Raw genomic sequence first — 23,620 nt, 5'->3', positions numbered from 1 at the left:
AGTTTAAATCATGATTTTGTGACATCACAGCTAGGTAAGTGTGTGATGTGGAAACTTGAAACTTTCCAGTTTTACTGAAGACAAACTTCATCATGCACATTCATAAATAACCGTCAACAGTTCCTGGATCAAAAGACTCACAAGTCAGACAAAAGATCCTGACTTATAAGTCCAGTTTTGTCCCAAGGGTGTCTGAGGTTCTTACTGATAGTAACAACTTCCATCAGATCAAGGACAAAACATGTGAATGACATAGCCTTTATTAAAACTTTACATTAATTCATAACTCATTTTAAATACTATTGTGATTGCTAGTTCTCTTTATACTAGATAATAGTGTATATTAGTGCTTGTATATGCTTTTACATTATTTTGATTTCCCTTTTATAATCCAATATCAGCCTTAGGAGTACATACTGTATGCATACACTGTTGCAGCATTGATATTAACGTATGATCTATGTTCTGCAGAACACTTTTGGATAATTGTATAAGCATTCATTAGCCTGTGCTAAAAAAAAAAAAAAAAACAACCACGTGAAGAACCACATTAAGGAAAAAGTGGAGAGCTGGCACAGGGCAGCACAAAATCCACAATGAATGAGCTATTGAAAGCAAAGTGCAATGGTTGGAGTATTATAACTCACAGAATAGCATCAAACTGGTTAATAAATCTGTTTGCAAAGTGCTTCTAAGAGTTGGGAGTTATGAAGTACTTGCAGAGAAAATACTTTTTGTGTTCATGTTTGCAATCAGTCATCTTCTTTAAACACAACACCACAGCAGTCAGTGCCTGGGCATAGTAAGCAGCATATTATTCCATCTTTGTCCAAACACAACTTTATAAAAAATAAAGATCAACTAGAGTGAAACGAATTTGTAGTAATTTTGTAAAAGATTGATGATTTCAGAAATGAAAGAAGTAGGTTATATATTTTACAAAATAGCACTAACAGAGTCCCTCCTTTTTTCACCATCTGGTCACATCTGGTTGGTCACACTACACAGCGCTGTTGACTGCCCAAGACACAACTGGCTGTCACTGACTGTGTTTGACTCGGTCATGGTGGTGGGTGTGATGGAAGGGAGTGGACCAGCCCCTCCTGACACCTGGCTCCCCCATGGCCTCCACTCTGGCCTGGCTCTCTGGTTCTGGGGGCTGTGGCTGGTGCTTCCTACTGCAGGCCTCTTCCCCTCATATGTTCCCCTCACCAGTCCATTCAGTACAGCAGAGGCAGACATCTGGTCCAGGTGCTCAGCTGAGACCAAAGGCTGCCGGTCCTCCTCCTCAGAGATGGCAAACACTGGCACGCTGACGTGATCACCCTCACCTGGGAAATCACGCCGCTTTCCGGCCTGGCCACTCTCCATTTGACACTGGGTGGAGGAAGAAGAGCCATTGCTGGGCTCTGGGGGGGTTCCCTGGGGTTGAGGAACCCCAGAGGCCTTCACTGGGTCTGCTGTTCCAGAAAGCAGGCCAAAGCAAGGCCCCGTGAAGCGTGAGCGGCGCAGGTTACTGGTAGAATTGAGACGCCGCTGCCTCTGGGCAGGCTGCGTAAGTGGGTAGGAAGCATTGCTGATGGCTGAGTCAGAGATGACGCTGGTGTCTGCGTTAGCCTCCAAGTGAACCTCAGAGAAGACCTTCCTGTTGTCTCCTCCCCTGCCATCAGCCATCAAACTGGATGGAGCCTGCAATGATACAGTGACAGTTGAGTGTCCCTCAAGTTTTTAACAATGGGCATTTTGATTGTCATGGTATGATAAGCACAGGTGTGACAACACTAACGATAACTCCACTGTATTTAAGTGTCTCAGTAAGCCAACATGCACAATACCTGGATTGACTTGTTGATTATGCTAAACCACGAACTATCTCCATGTACCACAAAAGGTAAGGGAGATAATAATGTCATTTGGGGTATTCTGTAGGTCAAGCAACAATCCCTGAGATTAGCTCTTTCATATTGGAAATTATCCCAAGCAACTGCTGACACGCAAACAGTGGTCACCCCTTATCAACCTCAAATGGGCCTGGATATGAAAACACAGCAAAGGTTCTGGTACTGACGCTGTCCACTAGCTTGGTGAAGGGACTGGTGGAGTTCCAGCTGCACCACTTCTTATGCAGCTGCGGCAGTGGAGGGAGGAAGTCCTGGAAGGTGCGTACGCTCCACGCTCTTGGTCTGGCACAGCCGCCGCTGCCGTCCTTGGTGGACCTGGCACTAGTAGGTGAAGTGGTGGAGTCTGGTGAGGGCCAGTCACTTGCAGGGCTGGGACCAGTGTCACTGTGCCGGAGAAACCTCTCCCGCTGCTGAGAGACACAGAATACATGAAAATGTAAATGAGTATCGAACCGTGCATGAAGTGGGCACCACAAGAGGGGTGTTGGGTTCATTTACCAAGTAAGGAGATGCTGAAAAAATACATATGTAGCCAACTTTCCCCAGAGGAGCAAATGTGAAAAGATAAGAGTGGCTTAAAGAGGATAAACAAACTAATTAGGAACGAAGACGACCACACAACATAAATAGCTCATGTATCAGAGGTAGCATTATGCTCAAGCACTCAACTGCAGCTACAATGGTCAATGACCTGCACCGAGCAGCAGGCTGCTTATTGAATCAGGCATTGGCTCAGGCTCAGGTATTGAGCATCAATGGAAGAACTGGACTCAGATGGTAACAGCATTAGCTCACTGTAAATGTTAACGTAAATTGCCTTAGATGGACAATACTATCAGGCAAGGGGAAGCTATCAGATCTGTAAATATAATTATTGAACGGAGACATCAAGAGACAAGCACTGAGAAAAGTGACTGAAACTGACGACCCCTTCTTTACACCAAAGAATTACATTTCAAACAGTAATTGCTCAACACTTAAATTAGATTCCTGACAGTCAGAATCACAACTCTAACAAAAGTATCACTACATGCAACAACATAGTCCTTAGAGTAGGGGTATTAGGAACTGACAGGCTGCCAGTCTGCTGGCATTTCCACCTCACACCTGAATTCCTCCTGACAGATTGTCTTGTGTAGTACATTAATGGATTAACAAGAAGGAACTGTGCTGATTAGCTTGGCTCGCACAATCACACAGCCAGCCAGCCGAGCGTGTCTGGCTCACGTACCAATCTCACTCATTATTTCTTAAGTATATTAAAGCTGTCAAGAGAATAGCAGGGGCTTTGGAGCCATTTCAGTCACTTGTGATGTTGTTTATGGACAACAAAAGTACATTACAGGTACAAACAAGTAACTATTTGATAGGACACTTTACTTGCACAGATCATACTTGCTTGAGCAGCCAGAAGAGGCTAGTTGTGATTGATATGTTTCTTTATCCTTCCTGATCAGTCAGCTGCTGTTGATCAGGGGAGGATGAAGGTTTTAGGGGTTTGCACCCATCAGACATAGAACGAGTCCAGATAATCCTTCCCACTCACTAGCTGCTAGCTTTGTCTAGACAAGAATTAGCTAGGGGTTTAAATAAAATGTTCTTTGGTCACACTCACTAAAGCCCCACAAACACAATGGCAACTTTTAGGTTTGACAAATGAGGTGAAAAAATCAGCTACCCAACACAGTCGCTTATAAACCATGGTTCCAAAGGTTGGCTATGAGACCCTTCTGAGGTGCATGGAGAAGCTCGACATACACGTACATGTACAAGAGCATTTTGTTCAAGACTTCCCTATCTTGATCTCATCACCCTGCCTTCTCATTGTCTGGAGCTCATATGAGAAAACAGCTTCTTCTCTTTGCTTTCTTAGAAGGGGTGCTTTGCAACAAAATGTTATCAAATGGGGGTTCATGGCTTAATGCACATCGACATCTGTGGGTGTATGGCAGGAAAATAAAATGCTAACCTGGAAGCTCACCTGGCAAATACAATGAGAGCATGATGGCAATTTTCTGACCTTTTCCGCTGTTAGCCCATGCAACATTTCTAAAACATTTTTTATATGGACGTCTGCATTGAGGACACACACAGGCAGACCACACACTGTGTGCCAAAGCGTGCACACACCGACACACAAACACATACACAATTGGAGCTGGGAATCTGGCTCTGTAGATAATACTCCATTAGCCTAGGCTGCAGAAAAGCTTGCCAGTCCTTCAAAAAGCTGCCAGAGCTGTTTTATGCCAACGCTTATTCCAAGAGAATACAAAAGAGAGCAAAGAAAAAAATGCTTGGTTGAACCGTTGCTTCTTCCTCAACGCTCCTCCCATCTTTTAATTATCCTCATTTCCCATTTATGTCCTCATAGTTTTCATAGCTTTAGACTGTACCACGCGTACGCCAATAAAACGGTGTCAGTCTTATTAGGAACACTGGGTCAATTCAAAGCATTGAATGCCCTGTCACCTCTGATGTTCAGGGATCATTTCCTCAGAGCGAGGAGATCACCCATTGAGAGTTGGGCCTTGAGATTAAATAGGCAACTTCACTGTCCACTGTATAACATCGAGATAAAACTTTTTCCCCACTCACCTGGAGAGTGAGGAGATAAGACTAAGAGTCAACAGACATACGAGCAGCTCTGTGAGGCACAGCAGTGCTTTGAGCCAAATGCCAACATCAGCATGCTAACAAGCTCACAGTGCTGATGCTAATATGCTGATTTAGGAGCAATATTGTTTAGCATGTTCACCATCTTAGTTTAGCGCGTTAACATGCTCAATTGTGTGCACATTGTAAATTCAGGAATTACCAAAATCAAAAGGATACATCATCTGAGAACCATGAACATCTGTACCAGATTTTTTGCTAATCCATCAAGCAGATGTTGAGATATTTCACAGGATACGTGAAAATGTTGACCTGCTGGTGGTCATTCGGCTTCATCCTCTGGGGATTCTGAATGTTTGTACAAAAGTGTTAGTTTTTCGGTGATCCATCCAATAGTTGTTGAGATATTTTAGTGTGGACCGACCAACCAACTGACACTGCCGTGCAAGGAGTCCTGAGTTTTGCGGCATGCAATGTCTTAAGTAGGAGACCACACAGACAAACTGCATTGCCATGAAATTGCTTCTTACCGTGTGAGGGGAGAAGGGTAGCCTGCTTGGGCTAGGGGCTGAAGATACAATGAAAACCTCATCCGCACCAAGGTCAAGTTCAGTCAGACCGCTGCAGGAAAGGTCCACCTCTGCATTCTGGGAAATGTCAATGGAAGCACTGACTAAAGAAATACAGAAAGAAACATTTATACAGAAGATATGATGAGATCATCAATGACAAGGATATTTTTAACTGTTTTATTGAAATGTAATAGTGCTTGTTCATATAAGTTGGAGCAGTTTGAGAAAGAAATCAATACGGCGGCATTTGTGCAGTCATGCTCTATTAACAGTGTAATAACGAGTAAAATCAAACTGTACATTGTAATAGTTTTCACCATTGAAATTTCATTTATTCCCATGCTCCACATTGATTTCATGTGACCTACTTCTTTAAGTGAGGACTGCTTACTACTCTGAAAAAGCAGTGGAGCTTATGATGCTGCACTGCAACTTAAATGGTTCATTGAAATAACATGCAGAGTGGGCTAATCTCAGCCCCTTCACTGTTTATAAATTGTATGTTATGGTGTAAACTCCTAACACCGTGACTTGAGCACACAGAGAGGGGGACTGTACTCCTCTGTTGTTCAAACTACTCCCAGGCTGCTTTGTGGGTTAAATGCCACAACCCACAAATCTCTCAGCCTGTTTTCAGTCCCACTGGGAGGGGGATAGAGAGAGAGAGAGGGAGAGAGAGAGAGAAAGTGAGAGAGAGAGAGAGGGAGAGAGAGAGAGAGAGAGAGAGAAAGAGAGAGAGAGAGAGGGAGAGAGAGAGAGGGAGAGGGAGAGTTCCTGGATCGAGCCTGTGCGCTGCTCTAAAACGAATGCAATTTGCAATTTTCCTATCCATTGAAAACCCTACTGACACACCCCAGGTCCACAGAGGGTTCCTCATACACTGCTTGTTTTTAATTTAAAGTAATAGCTTACAACACATTTGTTACAGGAAAGTGATTCAACCTAAAACCGCTTCACGATAACTTGTTACACTCAGAGTTAGGTAAATCTTTCCTAGGAAAACTCCTGTAAGGCAAGAAAGATTTCCTGTTTTCCATTTCCAGAAACAGCAGTGGTAATTTGCTTGGAATAAATAGAGGAAGAACTGGGTGGTTAGCATAAGCAGAGATAAACACCATAGATGAACACAGAAAGAAAGAGCACCACCTAGAGATACTCGATAGAAAATAGAAGACTATCCAACTCCACACCGTTTGATTGACAAGTCATCTCCAGAGAATTATCACAGCAATTGAGGCACATTCCTAAAATCCCTGGCCTTCAACTTTTGAATGACGGCACTAGCACTATATCAGATCATTGCTTCAACAGGAAATGAATTAATGGCAGATTTATATTCCTGAAGGTGTTATTATCATTCCTGAGATTATTCTAGTAAAGAGTCTAAACATGTTGTGTACATGTAAATCAAAATAAATGACATCCTCAATTCACGATGCAGTGCCTCTTAGTGATTTCATGCACTGTATCTTAGAAGTCTGAAAGAGATTTAACAAATTTAGAAAACATTGTAGGAAATAAATGAGCATGAACAGCTTTAGCTTTTCATTTTTTTTCAACGAGGATGTACATCATCACCTGGAGATTAAAGCAGGCGAAGAAGGACTATGAAAGGAAAGTAGAGAGGAAGCTGCAGCACAACAACACCAGAGGAAGGAGATGAGGACCATCACTGGCTAGAAAGAGAAGAACAGCCAGGCAACATCAGGTGATGTGGACAAGGCCAATGAGTTCAACCTGTTCTACAACAGGTTTGACACAGCCTCACCTGTTCTACTGGCCCATAAATTTCCCTTTGGGGATAAATAAAGTAACTTTCATCTATCGATCTATCGATCTATCTATCTATCTATCTATCTATCTATCTATCTATCTATCTATCTATCCATCCATCCATCCATCAGCAATCCAGTAAATCAGTGTTTATTCATTGTATGTATGTATGTATGTATGTATGTATGTATGTATGTATGTATGTATGTATGTATGTATGTATGTATGTATGTGTGTGTGTGTGTGTGTGTGCGTCCTCCCTACCTGTGTGCGGCGGGCTGTCGTTGTTGTTGCCCTGCTCCGTGGTTGACTCCAGGTTGGCCTGATTCTCAGCCATCAGCTGTAGCTCGCGGACCTCAGCCCCAGTGTTCAGGACGCCCTCTGGCACCTGCAACAAAGCACAATGCCATTCACCTTCTCCAGACATCAAGCCAAGACATCAACATCAGTTCACATCCTTTTTCTTAGAATGTAAGAAAACCTTACAGTATTAGTTGTTTTCAAATCACAGTATTGTGATATCTTATTTCAAGCAAAATCAGTTGGCAGTTTATTAGGAACACATAGCTAAAACTAATTAAGTCTAATCCAACAGTCCTGCAATAAATGCTACCTTCATGACTGTTATAGTGTTCAGTTTTTGTTGAAACTGTTTTAAAGAGGTGTTGAATCAACTTTATGGCCATTTTGGAGGCAACAGTTTGTGGTGCTGCTGAGCTGTATGGCATTAAACTGACTGGTGTTTCTATTAATTTGTTCACCTGCTTTATACCAATGAGGGTAGGCTAAATAACAATAACAGAAATGCCTCTCTGTATAATGCAATACAGCTCAGCAGCTGCACAAACTACATCCTCCAAAATCATCATACAGTTAAATCAACGCCTCTTAAAAACAATTTCAACAAAATCTGAACATTACAACCATCACGATGGTAGCATTCAATGCAGGCCTGCTGTATTAGACTGTAGTAGTCTTAGCTCTGTGTATCTTAACTGCCAAACGTGTATCTCCTTGTACTAAAACTACAGTATCAAGTTGGCGCCTTCACTCATATCCAATCTATTTCTCTATCTCTATAATTCATGCTCACAAAATCAAAAATATATCTTGACTAAATCAATTAGATAACTCTAAAAAACAATAATTGTATATTAGTTTTTTTCTTTTCTTTGTTTTAGCTTTGACCTTTCTCACTCTGTGAATTAGAAATGCTCCTGAAATCTGGCCCTCTGTGATGATCTATCGTCAAAACAGTACGGTTACAGTTTCCAGAGGTGAATGTCTCTTACACTTGGCACATAAAATCAAAACTATCTGCATGTCTTAATACCAGCACCACTAAGTAAGACAATAGATTTTTGTGATTGGGGCTGCAACGACAGATTATCTTCATTGCTAAAGTTCTTGTTTTGTCCGACCAACAGTCGTAAAGATATTCAGTTTACTATCATGTGTGACAAGCATCAAATTGTCACATTAGAGAAGATGGAACCAGATAACGTTTGGCATTTCTGCTGAATGACAATGATGACAGTGAAGAAAAGTTATTCAATTATCAATAGTTGCAAATTAATTTTCTGTTGGTTGACGAATCAATTAACATATTGTTGTAGCTCTAGAATAGGGTGAAGAGTACCCCACTGATTTAGCATTACACTCCTGTCTACACAATAGAGATATCGTCTTTTTCATCACACTTTTCATTCTTGTCAAAGCATGGTGCCTACATCACCCACAATGCAACTTCCCCTCCAACCGTTCAGATTGGAGATTCAGATGTGTTATGCTTGTAGCAGCGTTGAGCCTCTATCCTCAAGTAGTGATGAGGAGAAGGCTACAGAGGTCTGCTAATTTCACTTCTTTCTAACTACACACATCCAGATTTATTTCATTTTTAAATTTGTCTTCACACCAAACTGATGCTGACTCAAGTGACATCTGTAGCATTCTGGAGCCACAAAAGGCTTTTCATATAACATTTTTCAGAATATGCAGTAGTACTTCTGTGACCTGTAAACAGACTTTGATATGTAAAATGTATTTAGTTCCCCTTTAAATAAAATGTATTTTTGCTGAATCACTCTCTAACACATTATGAAGGACATTACAAAAGAGGCTTGATCATATTTTCAGCTGATTAGAAAATGTAGCTGTAAAAGTACTGTGCTGCAAGATGTAATTGTCACTGAGACCCAAGTGACAGGGATAACGAGAGTAAACAGGCTTTAATATCATTAATACAAAGCGCTGAGTGGTAACAGACTTTGTGTCAACTGCAAAAATGTTCCTCCTCATTCTGAGAGCATCATAGGAGCTTACAAGTATTAATTTCATGATGCAAATTGCTAACAAATATTTCAAATGTTCCCCTATGTAATCCTTTTGTTTATCTACCTTTGTTTTACACTTGCGCGACCTGATGTGAACCTGAGGTGGTATGGCTCTGTGGGGAGGGGAGGGGCGGTACCTCAGCAGCGGACAGTGTTGGCTTGAGCGGCAAAGAATATTAAAAGAAATGTCCAGTGATCCCAGACAAAGCTCTGTTTTCAGAGGAATGTCTGACTGACAAATAAGGCAATAGAGAGAAGGAGGCAGGTAGGGGAGGAGAAAGCCACTTGGAGAAATGACAATAGGTGAGAGGGATGGGATGAGAGGATGCACAGTCGTGGCTGTACCTCAGAGTTGCTGGATGCACAGGAGCTGGCTCGCTTTGGACACAGCTTGGGTCTGGAAAACATGAAGCACCACAGCGATTCAGTTTATAATTACAGACATATCTGAAAACCAGCTTTTATGAATGTCCTCATTTTTTTCCCCACTTTTGGCAGTGTTTTCTCAAGAATAAAAATCCCTCTGGTGTTCACAATTTGACCAGAAATGTAAAAATGAACACTGTCTCATGCAACTGTACTGAAATGAGATCTTTTTGACATAGTAACCACCTCACTCAGTATATAATAGCTCCAACATACCCGTGGCTATTTCCCCCTCAATAGTTGCTCTATTGTGGTGTTGGATGATGGAGCAAGATACACCACAACTTTGCATTCACACACATGCCACAGCTCCAGCAGTTCACATAGTGGTTGTTACTGAGATGTCATTGCTATGCATTGCTTTTTCCTGTAGGGATGCAACGCTGTCTGCTGATACTCATTTCAAACATACGCATAAGCATCTCACATAAAACACTGTAGCTGCTAAAGGAAGGAATACTGAAACATACAGTTCTTCCACAGGGACACAGGAGAGTATTGATATTAGATTATTTTACTGAGGAGATTAAAACCTACTTACCTGTTTCATCACAGTATTTTCTTAAACATCTAATATCTCTACCTGTTCATCCATGCTTCCTGCCCCATTCTTAAGTCCATATGAACCAATGAAGCATGCAGAAATACTTTAGCGAGTACCCACTTATTAAAAATTACTCTTACAGCTGAGTGAGTTCATTACCAGTAACTGAAGGCAACCCCTGCTGTGACTCTCATCCACCTTTGGTTGTTTTCTGACCAGCGGGGACCTTGGGAGTTAATCTCACTGCTGCTTTAAACTTGCAAGGTCTCGCCGAGCTCGCCAGGCTAGTTGTTTTCGAATGATTTCTGTGAACTCATTTAAATTAATAGGGAACAACTGAATGAGAAACAAAAAACAAAAAACAGCTACTGCGGCTGCTCTTGAGCTTGACGTTTCATGGTAATGCATTTCCTGGCTTCTGAATGACTCGTGTTGTTGTTCTTGCTAATTACACTTTCATTTTATTGAACACGTGTTTCCAATTTCCCTGTCATTAATAGTGAGACCCTGTGGAGTTATTGTGCCTGACGGATGAGTTGGAGACACTGAGCTGCATTTGTAATTAACACAAATCATATTAAACTGGGGTGTTTCTCACAGAAAGCTGAATACTGAAGCAGATGCAAATCTAAAACTTCCTGGATGCTGGACATCTGGACCTGTAAGGTAAAGCTTGTCAGAACAGATAGTCTTACGTCCCTCCCATGGGATGGAAGAGGGAACAGCTTGTCAAATACATCTTTTGACTGTCTGACAATCAGTACCAAATTCACATCAAGTTTTACTTCTCCTTGTTGTCCCCTTTTCCCTGTTTCCCCAACCATTCACTTTCATGCAGCCTCTGTGTTTTTGTGTGCTGGAATTGATGCCAGGTGCTGTACCTTGAATGCCCCGCTGTATATGGTGAGAATGCTCCACATCAAGGAAGCCACACAGTTGCAGCCAAACCCAACTAATCACCAACGGTCACCACATCAGGGACTAAGGCTTCCAGCTGAGTCAACATAACAAAGTGATGAATGTGTATGTGCGAATGTGTGCATCAGTGTGTTTGTGCATTTACTGTCAGACCAGCCCCTTTTCATTCATGAGAAGATAGGACTTGTGAATTATTTTGAGGAGCATATTTACTGAAGACTTACTGAGGGTTTATGTCTCAAAACCAAAGCAGAAAACAAGAGTCTTAAGGTCTTTTCTGATATAACCAGGCACTGTACATTTTTTAACAAAACTCAGCTCTGTAAGGCACAGCGGTGCTTTGAGCTAGGAGCAGACATCAGCAGCTTAACATGCTCACAGTAACAACACTATCATGCTGATGTTTAGCAGGTAAAATATTTACCACGTTCACCATCTTAGTTTAGCATGTTAGCATGATTACATTTGCTAATAAGCACTGAACACAGAGTATATCTGAGGCTGATAAGGAGACAGTGAATGTCTGCACTAAAGTTCAAGTCACTCAATTTAAATGTTGCTATGATGTTTCAATCTGAAACAAAAATGTTAACCTGCTGGTGGAAAAAGATAGAAAGTCAGGGGATCAGCAAAATCACGAGGATACATCCTATGGGGAACATGACTGTATGTCCAAGATATGCAAGTCCACTGAGTAGATGCTGAAATATTTCACTGGAGAATGGAAAAATGACCTGCAGGTGGGAATATGTGAAAGATCAGGGAATACCCAAACTCATTAGGTTTCATCCTCTGGGGTCTTTGAATATCTGCACCAACTTTCATGGTAATGTATCTAACAGTTGTCCAGACATACAAAACCATCAACATCAACCTGCTGGTGGCAGTAGAGGAAAAGTCAGACCATCTAAGTGACTAGGATTTATCTTCTGGGGACCATGAATGGTGGCACACTGCTGAGGTGGCCAATTGTATACATTGTATAAAGGTGCAACTATTCTCATTAAAGATTACCATAATATATCTTAGAGGGGTTGATATTCATGAATATTCAACAAACGCTTCACCTGGTGGCTGATTTCTGACTCTTGAAACTACTTTTTTCATCTTGTATGTTTTTGTAAATAAAATCTTAAAATGATAAACACAAAAAGGCTCTAAATGTGACTATGACTTATGACAACTACTTGCCCAGGTAGCAACCATAATTTGATCCAGAAACAGTGTTGTTGCTGTTCATTAGTGGCAAGTCAATAACCAACTGTATTGGATTAAGATGACTATCCCGTGGCTGCTCCTATTGTCCCTGATCTAGTTTGTCTGTGCTATTTCTGTATTTTCTTTGCTTTTCTAAATAAAGTCACTGTGTTTCTGTTACCTGAAAATGATGCAGAGCGCACTTGTAAGTATCATAGCGAAGAAGGCAGCTCCACTCACAGCAGCCAGCAGAGAGTCTACTTTGCTGGCTATAGGAGCGGAGGCACGGCGGTCCCCCCCTGGCTCGGTCAGGTTATGATAGTGGAAGAGAAGAGCAAAGCCGCGGCCCCAGTGTGTGGTGGTGATGAGCTCCATGATGACCTCCACCATCTCCTGGCTGGAGCCGAAAACCAGCTGGCTGCTGGGAGGTCGGTTGGACCCACAGAACCTGGACGAGAAGGTGATAAGGTCTGAGATGTAGAGGACATCGTGGGGGCAGGCATCAAGCACTGACTGCTGGGTTTCAGGGCTCACAGCTGGGGTGTCAGTGGTGTGCGGCGAGGCAATGGTGGTCTCCTCCACAACTGCACTTGGGTTTGAACTTGGGTTGAGGTCTCCCCTGAGGTGAGATGACGAGGCGGAGTTGACAGCCTTGTCTCTTGAAGGCACAGCCTCAGGTAGGAGGAGCAGAGAGGAAGGAGGCGGCAACGAAAGGCCAGAGGAGGCATCTGCAGATCTTTTGGCAGAATTTGAGACTTTGGTAATTTCCATCTTTGTGGACTGTTCCTGGACCACTACTTGCTTGACCTCACCCTCTCGGGAGGACTGCTGAGTCTTTGTGACATCCCCTACACTCTGAAGCATAGGATCTTTAGCTGCCGATGAAGTTTCATCTGCCACTAAGCTGCCAGGGGTGAAAGTCACCTCTTCATCTGCCTCTTCCTCTTCAAAATTAGAGGCAGCTGAGTATTGAGCTGCAGAGTCATGACTTTCAAACACGTCAAAGTCAAATATCTCCAGAATAAGCTGGTAATCAACAGGCACAATGAACAGCCAAACGCAGTGTGTCCCAGAGGAGTAGTTGTAGGGGAAGCCAGGGGACAGAATGAGGCCTTGGACATCCACCACATCCACCTTGGCACCACAGTCAAAGTAAACCTGCAATATGAATTACATTAAGTCAGTTGTGTCACAAATCTAAATCTGCTTTTAAAAAGGCAGATAATTCCCACTTGATCTAAGAATCTTACATTTTTATTTCAGGCATTTAACGACACCCGACACCCTCACTCAGAGTCACAACTAACATGACTCACACCGCTCAACAGGTTGAGCACAATACAAGCGCTGCCAAGGGAAGGCGTTTTGATTCACACCGGTGCCACCCATGCTAGCATTCATGTTATCCTTTGGTATTATGTTTAAAAGTGTTGACTAGTATTATATTACACCCTGTCTAAATTCTGAGGTGAGTCATGTGTTCAGATAATGGCCACTAGGTGATTGAGTTCACTATGACAAAGGTACCAACAACCACGGTGTCCATCAGCAAATAATACACTCGACTTGCGGTGTGATTGCTCACTGACATAAACCAGCTTGAAACTGAACTATTCAACCACGCTGTTCTGCCTTTATATCAAAGCCTGTGTTTTGTCTGTATTGCCTGCTTGGGTAACCCTAGGGAGGGTATTTCTTCAAACATGCTGGCTGTAATTCTTCCCAGGTGTGTGGGGATGTGAGCGGGACTTAGGCCCTAAGCAGCGGCAGATGTGTGGTTGGGCAAGGGAGCTGACGACCAGACCTTTGTAGGGGGCCTGCGTGTTTATGAGCTTTCCTCTTGGCCTCAGTTCTGGGCTGTGGGAATGACCCAGACTGGCAGACCCCCACACCAGAAAGGTAACAAACCAACACCCGCGGGCGACACTTGTGCTCTGGACTGGGCTGAAAGTATAAGAGATCACTTTGAGAATGCAGTTCTGACGGGAGGGGAAAAAGGGCAACAGGAAACTTAAAGTCTATGGAGCCAGACAGGCTCTCTGATTGCTCCATGGACCATCTATCCCCATCTGAATGCATTTATCAGAGGCATTTCTCAGTCAGTATATTTTAAGTAGCAAAATCTACATGTAATTTACAATCATGACTGAGAGAGAGGAGCACTCACTGCCCTCTGGTCATCAAAATCAAAACAAAAGCTTTCTCCATAGTTGATACAGCTGACAATATTACAGACACATGGGAGGGCAAGAAGGGCGGGCAGAGTGACCTATGTAACTAAATGTGTGTGTTCTGGTGGGTGTTAGTTAGATGTTAAGACTTATTTTATTCAGAAAGAAGATCATTAAAAATCACCACCTGCCCCCAAACATGATATACAGTAAAAATCTAATAAGCAACAGGTCCAGCTGAACTTCGACTTCTTTAAATGACATGATGTTTACATGACGACTGATTCAAGTGTGATTTGGTCACATCGCCTTCCCTAAAGAAAGCTTTTGGAGTTATTTTGTGATGTCACTGGTGTCTACTTTCTGCCCGAAATGATTAAATATTTTTCCCGGGGTAAAACCAGCATTTACATCCAATATTTTCTGTGGTCTACGCTGATCATGTCTGTTCTTCCTCCACACTGGAACGAATGGTAAGTCCACTACTCAAGTCAGCAAGTGGCCAGGAAACTTACCTTTGAAGGTACAACAAGCCTCTTAAATATGTACAGAGCAGCATTGCATGTGGACAAATCACAGAGTAACATACAGAGTGCTGAGGTCACAGATGTGGCTACGTTTCAATGAACAGTAACATATGCCAAAACCAAGACAACGCATAACATGTCTTAAAGTCCCCTTTTGCATTTCCAAGAAAAGCAAAGTAAAGCTATGTAGCTGAGCAAAAACACTTGTTTGTGAAAGAAATTAACCAGCTTACTACAAGCCATAGTTTCCTAATCATATTTGCTGTCAAAACTGTTTGTGGCATGTGAGCTGTAAATTTCATGAAATGTTTGCTCACTCTTCTTAATATTAAAATCTCCACAATTATAATGTTACGTCCTTTATGATAGTTATATTTAGTTTTTTTTCTCCCCGACTGACATTTGGAGACAATTAAATTAGCGAATGACATGCTGCACTTGCACTGCCCACACACTTTACTAGGAATTAATGTGCTACAGCAAAGAATTACACGGATGGCATTTGAACGGGCCAAATGCCATTCCTGCTGAGGTTAGAGAGAGTAAGCTGATTTGGGGTTTGCAGAGCTTGCAGCGAGGTTGCACAATGAGGGGAACCACCTCACAATATGGGGGCATAACAGGGGGAGCAGAGGACAGCATGTCCCCTTTTTAGGCAGAAAATGACCAGAGAGAACGTATTTTTGTTCATTTATCTTTGCCATATTGCTGCTTTGCTGGCTGTTCCAATTACAGACTAATTTCACGCTGTTTTTCACACTAAAATAAACAAATCATTTAAAATTTAAAAGGTCAAAATAATAATAATAGTTAATAATAGTTTCTTGTATAATGTGAAATCCTGCATCTGATAAAAAGAAACTGTGCCATGGACAGAGCCTGTGTCATCTGTCCCACCCGGACGAGGCGGTCGGGAGGTCCCCAGCACCCTGGGATGTGCATGCTAGACTACACATTAAAGGGCCCCAAAGTGCCACAGTGTCGAATGGAAATAGGACATTCTTATAATGCCAAACATCTCAGTTCTGTTACATCACAGGCCGCTTCACAGGCAGGCCGCTAATTATTCAAGGATGCCTTTTCTCATGGCGAAACAATGGGCCGTAGTGCCGTATTGGTGAGCTACTCCATAAATGGGAAGGGCAGATAATATTTTAATGAAGTGATGCTAATAAGTCCAAGGCAAGCTGAAAGTTTACATAAGAGCCGGCTGGTCATTGCGCCCCAGTTATGCCACTGACAAGGGCTTTCCTGGACAGAAGTAGATCAACTGAGCACATAATTGTCTGAAATGACTTGTTCAGTGAAACATCAGACCAGCTGCTGTCATTACTAAGAGGCCCCTAAGAAATGGTATTGTTCTATTGTTTTCACTTTGCATCAGTACATCTTTTTTCTTTTTTTTCTTTTTTTTTTAAAAAAGGTGTTTCAATCACATTCCATGATGGGGTTCAAATGTCTGTCTAATTACTGCAGAGGCAACTTTAAATCCACTGACTGATGTTGCAGAGCTGATTTGTTTGTATAGGCCTAGAACCATTATATCATGTATACAGTTATAGTAGAATATTGTTTTTAATTTAATTTAAGAATATTTATTATTAAAACTATTATTTGAAACTAATACAAACATTTTTAAGCAGAATATTTTTTTGGTTGAGGTTGTATTCTATGTAAATAAAGTGATGTGGTCAGAAAAAAGATGAGAAATTGTATGACTCTGTTACAAAACAGAAGCCTGCAGTCTGACCTGACTGTTCGCTGTAACATGGATTTTTTTTTTTTTTTTTTAAACCACCCAGGCTGACGACACCACAGTGAAAACTCTGCAACACGAGCTGGCTTCTGCTGAAGTACTGTTAACACACACACACAAACACACACACACACACACACACACTCTCTCTCTGCCTCTCATGCACAAACAGCTCCGGACTGGCTCATAAACAGGCAGGCGGGCCCCTCAAAAGGGGGCAGGAATCCTCACTAGCCCTGTTTACTGGAGGAGAAAAGTGACACTGCTTCACAGGCTAGCGCTCAGGCAGCAGCAGTCCACTCAGGATGCATTACAATCACACTCAATTTCTCAGGTCAGGACCAATATCAATACAGTAAAGCTTTGTGGTCAAGTAGCATGTAGCCAGAGTTCATTTTCACTTGTACTTTTTCTTAATTTAAGAACCCTTAAGTCTTTTTAAGTTTGACTTGATTTGAGATCTCAGTGATACAGACCTATGGACAAAACAATATTCAGAAAAATAAGGTCAAGAAAAAAAATGCAGCTGCACAATCACTTCATTGGCTACAGATTAGAACAGACATAAAAGGGAATACTAAAATAGAAAAAGTAAGAATTTATGCTGTAAAATCAATGACAGGGATGAGGCAAAACATACCACAAATCAGATAAAAACTGGAGCTATGTGAATTTAACAAGATTAGGAATGCCACTAATTTAATTAGAATAAAAAGGACTTTTATTTCAAAGTGCAACGAACGTAGAGGTTGTCAGTACTCCTGCGTAAAGATACAGATGTCTTTCAAAGTAATGCAGTATACACAAACACAACACCTCACATACTCTACAAAAGTACAGTGCTTGCAGGTTACACTGAATACAGAAAATATCAGATCTACTGAACTCTTCATGAGGTATAATGATGAGTTGAATCTGGTTAGAAACACAGATTTTTCATATAATATATGAATTATAGAGAGGGATATGCAGGTAAAAAGAAGCAGACTAGACCTGTTTGGACTGACCAAAAGCAGCTGCAACTCAATCTCTGCAAGATGCCCCATTTCTGTTTTTATGTTTTGTACAGCTCCCTCCAAATGCACAGATAGAAAAGAAGCAGCTTGAGGTCATTCTGCACAGCTGTGAAAAGGCGCTGATACTCGAGCCCAGGATTTATCACATATCTCCCCTGTGATGTCAATGTCTCTCCTGGTGGGCTCATGTCAGTGGCTGCACGTTCAAGCCAGGCTGAGTTTACAAACAACTGGTGTGGCAGCCTGATGGCATTTCTAGGGTCGCCCTCGTTAGCCACTGAAGCGCCGGCTCAGCACATTTTCACCACCGTGTGCATCATGAGTGACTTATGAAAGGCCTCTCTGAGCCCAAACTATGTTTGATCAACATTTTATTTACAGAGTCATCATGGGACTTTTAGTGTTGCCTACATGGAAATGTGGAACACTGGAAATGATTTCCCCTGTGGTCCTCGAACTCACATAGATTTGTTACTGGGTGGGCGAGAGGACAGGCAGATGCAGGCCTCTCTCTTCCATGTTTGTGGTGTAAAACCTATTGAAAAGAGCTTGTGCTGCTGTGGTAGCTGTTAAAGCAGGCCTGTGAAACCCTGTGGTGCATCATGACCTTATCTTCACGGTGGTTTCAACCAATTTGGTGAAATCATTTCCAGATTTTGGAATGTGATCCAGTGAACGCATCCATGATAATTAGTCTTTGGGCAGCACCTTAGTGAGAAGCCCAATCGTGTAGACTGGGCTGCACTCTACTGACGCAGTTGCTGCAATCACTCAGATTCTAAATGGACACAATAACATTTTCTAGTGTTACCACCACATCAAAGATGTCTGATAAGTTTTTTGTTTTTATATAATCTCCAGCAACAGTGATAACCCCTGAGCAACAGTATGCTTTCACAATTATTGTCCAAGTCATTAAAGCCCTCTGCTGTAGTAGACCCTTGACTCCAAAATGCAGTGACTTTAGGTCTTACGTTAACTTTTAATTCTTTAATCAAGACAATATATAAATAAATACTGAGGATTCTTTAGAAAAAAACAGAAGGTTATTCAGCAAGTCTTACTGCTGCTTGAAGGTATTTCAAGAATCCCCAAAGACTCTTCTAAGCATCTGGATGAAAAACATTCTGTCACCTGCACAATGAAAAAGATTTTGAACCTGTTTCCTATCCAGGAAACGGGAAATGATGAAAATTTCCTCTCTCTTTTTTACAACACAGGGTAAATAGGAATGTGTTGCTTTGTTTGAAAGCACAAAATAATAGAACGTTTAATCAATATAGACAAGCAAAAGTAATAGTAAAATCCTTTGCTTTTGTGTCATGTTGCACAGCTTGAGCACGCACATACTGCCATATTTGTTTGGGTTAGAAAACAGAGTTACAACTTGGGATTCAGGCCAAAAGGGGAGGACTCTGAAAATCACCATAGTGGGTTGTGGGTTGTTCAAAATATCTGTGCATATTTATTTTCTGAAGGTCTGATAGAGTGACTTGAATGTAATGGTAGTACGTAACACTAGCACGACCTTGACAGAAAAAAGGATCTACCTCTGCTGCAGTTTAGATCCTACCTGACAAAATTGTGATTATTTGTGTCGACAAGCAATTCATCAAGGTTCATCACATACTGTACTCTCTACACTTTGCAGTCCTTTACTGTGCAGTGCTCTCACACCTAAAGAGAGAAGTAAAACAAATGCAGCTACTAGAGCTTTTATTTTGAAATCTAAAATGTTTTTTACCAGCCATTAACTCATCCTCATCCACTCCTCTGTCACGTGGTGATATGTTTATGTGTTGACAGACTGTGTGTATCTGTTGTCAGATAACTCATGGGAGGGATAAGGGAATTCACAGTTCAATAAGGTCCTACAATTCACTTCAATTAGAGATGAATGTCCCCTCTTTCCAAATAAAACCTTCCAAAAGACCGAGAGGAGCAACAAAACAAGGATCAAATTCACTCGTCCACAACGCTGAATTGTGGACCAACAGACTTGGACGCCTCCCATTTTTTTCTGATGGGGATAGAATAAATTCCAAGCTTGTTTATGCTGTTCCAAAAATCAACTTAATACAAAAGGGGAGCAGAGGACAAAGCCATCATTTACCGTGCCCCCTCAGGCAGATAATTGCAAAGATAGTGAGCACCCTATGCACACAGGAACTAAAGCTGGAGACGCTGAAAATTCAATATACCAAGGGCTTTTGTTGTCTAGTTCCAAGAACTGTGCTGCTGAGCGCATCAGCGGAAGAGGACGGCTCTTGACAGGTGGAAGCCACAGAGCTTCTCCTGGCTGACAATGCGGTCTTGATGTCCTGGAGGAGATCTGTGCCCAGGGTTGTCTGTTTGTGTTTTGACACTATCCACTGTCGCACATGGGGACATTATGTTGCATAGCACATGAATCAAAAATAGAATATGGGATCAGAAGACTGAGTGAGTGGCGCTGTTTACAGTTTGGGTCTACAATTACTTTACTGCAAAATCTGTCAGGAAAGCACATAAAATATGAAGCATACATCCCTGTCAGTTTAAGGATAATGCTGCTTATGTCCTTTGCCAACACCACCGGAATAACATTTAGATTACTGCACAGTATATACGATGTTTTCTGAGCAGCAAGATATCAGAGTTCCTTTCTTCAAGAGCAAATACCGAGGCTGGTCCGTCTGTGAAACGTGACTGTTCCAGGCTACTGACATTGTGCATCAACAAGCCCTGTCATCCTTAGTCACATGTAGTTATTTATCTAGTGCAGGTATCCACATAAACCAAATTATAGAGTGACAACTCAGGTTATAGCATCAAAACAACTTTTAAACCTCAACCAATCACCTCTGATGCACCCACAGACAGCTGTGAGCCTCACTAACCTCACAGGAGCTTTGTCTCTCCCACAGGAGAAGCTAAAACATGTCAGACATGAATGACAGCCTGGCTGAATGGAAAACATCCACGAATCCCTGACTGTTTGCGTTCCTGTTCATCAGAGACCAACTTTTGTTCATGAACGCCTCCCATGTCAAGAGTCAAAGCCTGGGAATTCAACTCAATGAGTATGAGAAGTGCGACATAAGGTTAACATGCTCTCAATGTGGTTCTCATTTCAGGAGTTTGGGCTCTGCATGCCATTCTCTAACTCTGAGAAGTGCATAACATCAAAACATGCCTGTGCCATCAAAACATCCATTTGAAAGCCCTAGAGCATAAAATGTGCCACATTCCAAGTTTGGAAATTTTAAAATAAAGCCCAAAACTTTCATAATTTTGTTGTGGATGGCAAGGGTGCAGGAGAGTCAGTCAGCATGACGTAACGTGATTAAAAAAGTCTGGCTATGGCTAATGTTGCAGTTTTTTTTTTTTTCTAGATTTTACTGTTTTTGATTGTCAAATAACCACATGAAATATTTTAATAAAATAAATCATGAAACTGAACTTGAACCTCCCCTTTTGAAACGAAATCTGCACTTCAAAAATAATTTAAAAAAAACTTTCAATTTGTGCAGTTTGTGGGCTGCATGAGGCGGATGTGTTGGCTAAATGTTGTGGACAGACACTACAAGACCATTTTGACAACATTTTCATTCAGTTCAGTTTGTTTCCTACACAAATTTCGGAATTTCAGAAGCAGCATAAGCCTGCGCTTTTGTGAAGGTTATGTTACGTCCTATTCTGTTATCCAACAAAACGTAAGCAACACTCAATTGTAAAAATAGTAAATTTTAAAGGCCACCAACAACTGTCTAACCCCCCTACACTGCAATACGTGAACTTAGAAGTTTTTCGAGGGAGAGTGGTGTTCTAAAAAAGTCGGCGCACATGTTATCTAACAAAAAGCATTTACAGTATTTAAATCACAACCTTTAGAAATTGGCTGGACTACGTAACACTTCTTGCTACCGCCTACAACGATGCATTGTATTTTGGGAGTACACAATTATGTAGAGAAGAGATGAACTAGATTTAAATTTCAAATGTAGTTGACAGAAGTGTTCTTTTGTGAATTAGATATATGCCGAAGTGGACGGTGGCACCTATTTTTTCTTACAGTAACTTCCTTCAAGTTCCTTGGGGTCATAATATTTGCCTAGAGGTAAACAACCGTTAAATAAACACATTTACCAACGGAGTTCGTGGCTTGGCTCTCTCCATACAAGTGAGCACGGCACTCAACAGGGCTGGAGGTAATGCTTGTAAATTATTTTCGCAGTAAACAAATGACAACTTACTTTCTGTGCAACGCATCCCATCACGAAGAGTAGATATGTTGTCATAAACACATGTGCCCCAAGCGACGTAACACAACTCATTTTCCTCTAATTGTTCCTTTTTAATACGACTCACAGTGAACCGTGTCCCGCTCCGCTGCTTCCCTCTCATTCACCTGAAGTGTCGGGAGCGCGCTTCCATCGTTCATGGGCGAACTCGAACACAGGACCAGACCCCTAAAAACTCCCCTGTTCTCGACTTCACAGCAACTTAACCATTACTCATGAAATTGATCTTTTTATAAAAACAACAACAAAAAACAACAACACATTGTAGATTGTATGAATGTGACATTGGCTTGTTCAATAAACTGATTAGGTCTAGCTATAACCTGACATTTTTAAATTTCTATTTCTATTTTCTTCCTTAGACCAATTTTGAATATACACGTTTGTTTGTTTGTTTGTTTGTTTGTTTGTTTGTTTGTTTGTTTGTTTGTTTGTTTGTTTGTCTGTCTGTCTGTCTGTTTTTGGCCATATATCTGCGAACTCTGTGCATTCTGCAATGTGTACTACTATAATTGTGGAATCAATTATATGTTTATATTAACAAATTAAATGTTATTTTTGTTGCACATTCGTTTCTATCTTGTGTTGAGGATGGTTAGGAAAGGTTAAGTTGGGCTACATTTCATTTATGTGGAAAGATTATGAGAACTAGCAGCACAGATAGCTACAGCAGAGACTTGTATGCAAGGTTTATGGTGAGAGCCTATCCAGACATCTGGATGAAAAAACAGCTAATATGTTCTGCAGTATGTCACAGGTAGAATGTCTTGAGACCAAGGAATCAAGATCTATCATGTCAGTTCAATGTTGTACCCACTACTCTCCTTTAGAGGATGCATGTCAGATTAAAAGCTGCATATTCCTCTTATCTGTCTCATTTATTTTTTGGCTATATATTTAAGAGGGAACCAGATCTAACTGCTAAATGTGATTTTACCACACCTTAACAGCATTAAATAAGATAACCTTATGGTACATAGATAGTTTGATTTTGCCTCAAAGTGCCACTCCTTCAACCCTCATCACTCAGAATCTCAGATGGGCAGAACATAAGGGAAAGGGATAAAAGGAAAACTTCAATGTGTAGAAAGAAAAACTGGCAGGTATATTTGGTATTTTCAGTCCATTCATTTCGTCTCCTGTCCATCGCAGTGTTCATTCTTAAGACTACCACTAGATGGCGCCAAAGTTAGACAGTTTGAAATCTTACACAGTGGCTTTAAAAAAGACTTGTTTTTATGTAACATATGCAATAAAATGTTGCTTTTAACCAGGGCTTTATACTTTTATTTGCATCATAACGTGCATCAGTAGTGTTATTATGTATGGTACAAGCAAGTGTATTATTCATGTGCAGACCCTTTTCAGTGAGATTAGAGATTGATTTGGACATAGGCAATAAGCACTTAGGACGTATCTTATTGTATCAGTTGTACCATTGCATTTTAGAGTACTATAATAGGCTAATGCTTGTGTTTATTTATTCATTCATTTATTTTTTGGTGTACTTGGTATCACAACAGTATAGGAGACAACAAACATCACACCATTTTTAAAAACGTGCCCACTGATTTTACTGATTTGATA

General features: G+C 41.3%; 1 protein-coding gene across 2 annotated transcripts; it reads right to left on the bottom strand.

The window, feature by feature from the left end:
- Nucleotides 1–244: 244 nt before the first annotated feature.
- On the bottom strand, nt 245–22,136 carry LOC111647898 (uncharacterized). 2 transcript variants are annotated; one of them, XM_023397588.2, is made up of 7 exons: nt 21,986–22,136; nt 12,462–13,438; nt 9,541–9,592; nt 7,127–7,250; nt 5,048–5,190; nt 2,069–2,311; nt 245–1,689 (listed from the first exon to the last, which is right to left on the bottom strand). In XM_023397588.2, the coding sequence occupies exons 1-7, from the start codon at nt 22,064–22,066 to the stop codon at nt 982–984; spliced, it is 2,328 nt and encodes a 775-aa protein (XP_023253356.1). In that variant the 5' UTR covers nt 22,067–22,136; the 3' UTR covers nt 245–981. The 2 variants fall into 2 exon arrangements, with proteins under 2 accessions (XP_023253356.1, XP_023253357.1); XM_023397589.2 differs by having other exon boundaries at nt 2,069–2,308.
- Between the last annotated feature and the right edge of the window lie 1,484 nt (nt 22,137–23,620).

The sequence above is a fragment of the Seriola lalandi genome, unplaced genomic scaffold (genome assembly GCF_002814215.2).
Source record: "Seriola lalandi dorsalis isolate HSWRI2012SDOR001 ecotype SW California unplaced genomic scaffold, Sedor1 jcf7180002054883, whole genome shotgun sequence".
NCBI lineage: Eukaryota > Metazoa > Chordata > Actinopteri > Carangiformes > Carangidae > Seriola > Seriola lalandi.
The sequence above is the reverse complement of the archived record's forward strand: the minus strand, read 5'-3'. Positions and strand labels throughout refer to the sequence as shown.

Coding starts and splice junctions, on each gene's coding strand:
- LOC111647898 (XM_023397588.2), bottom strand. CDS start 22,066: ATGAGTTGTGTTACGTCGCTTGGGGCACATGTGTTTATGACAACATAT. Junction 7,251..9,540: donor GTGCATCCAGCAACTCTGAG/GTACAGCCACGA, acceptor GCTTTGTTGCAG/GTGCCAGAGGGCGTCCTGAA. Junction 2,312..5,047: donor TACCCTTCTCCCCTCACACG/GTAAGAAGCAAT, acceptor TGTGTCTCTCAG/CAGCGGGAGAGGTTTCTCCG.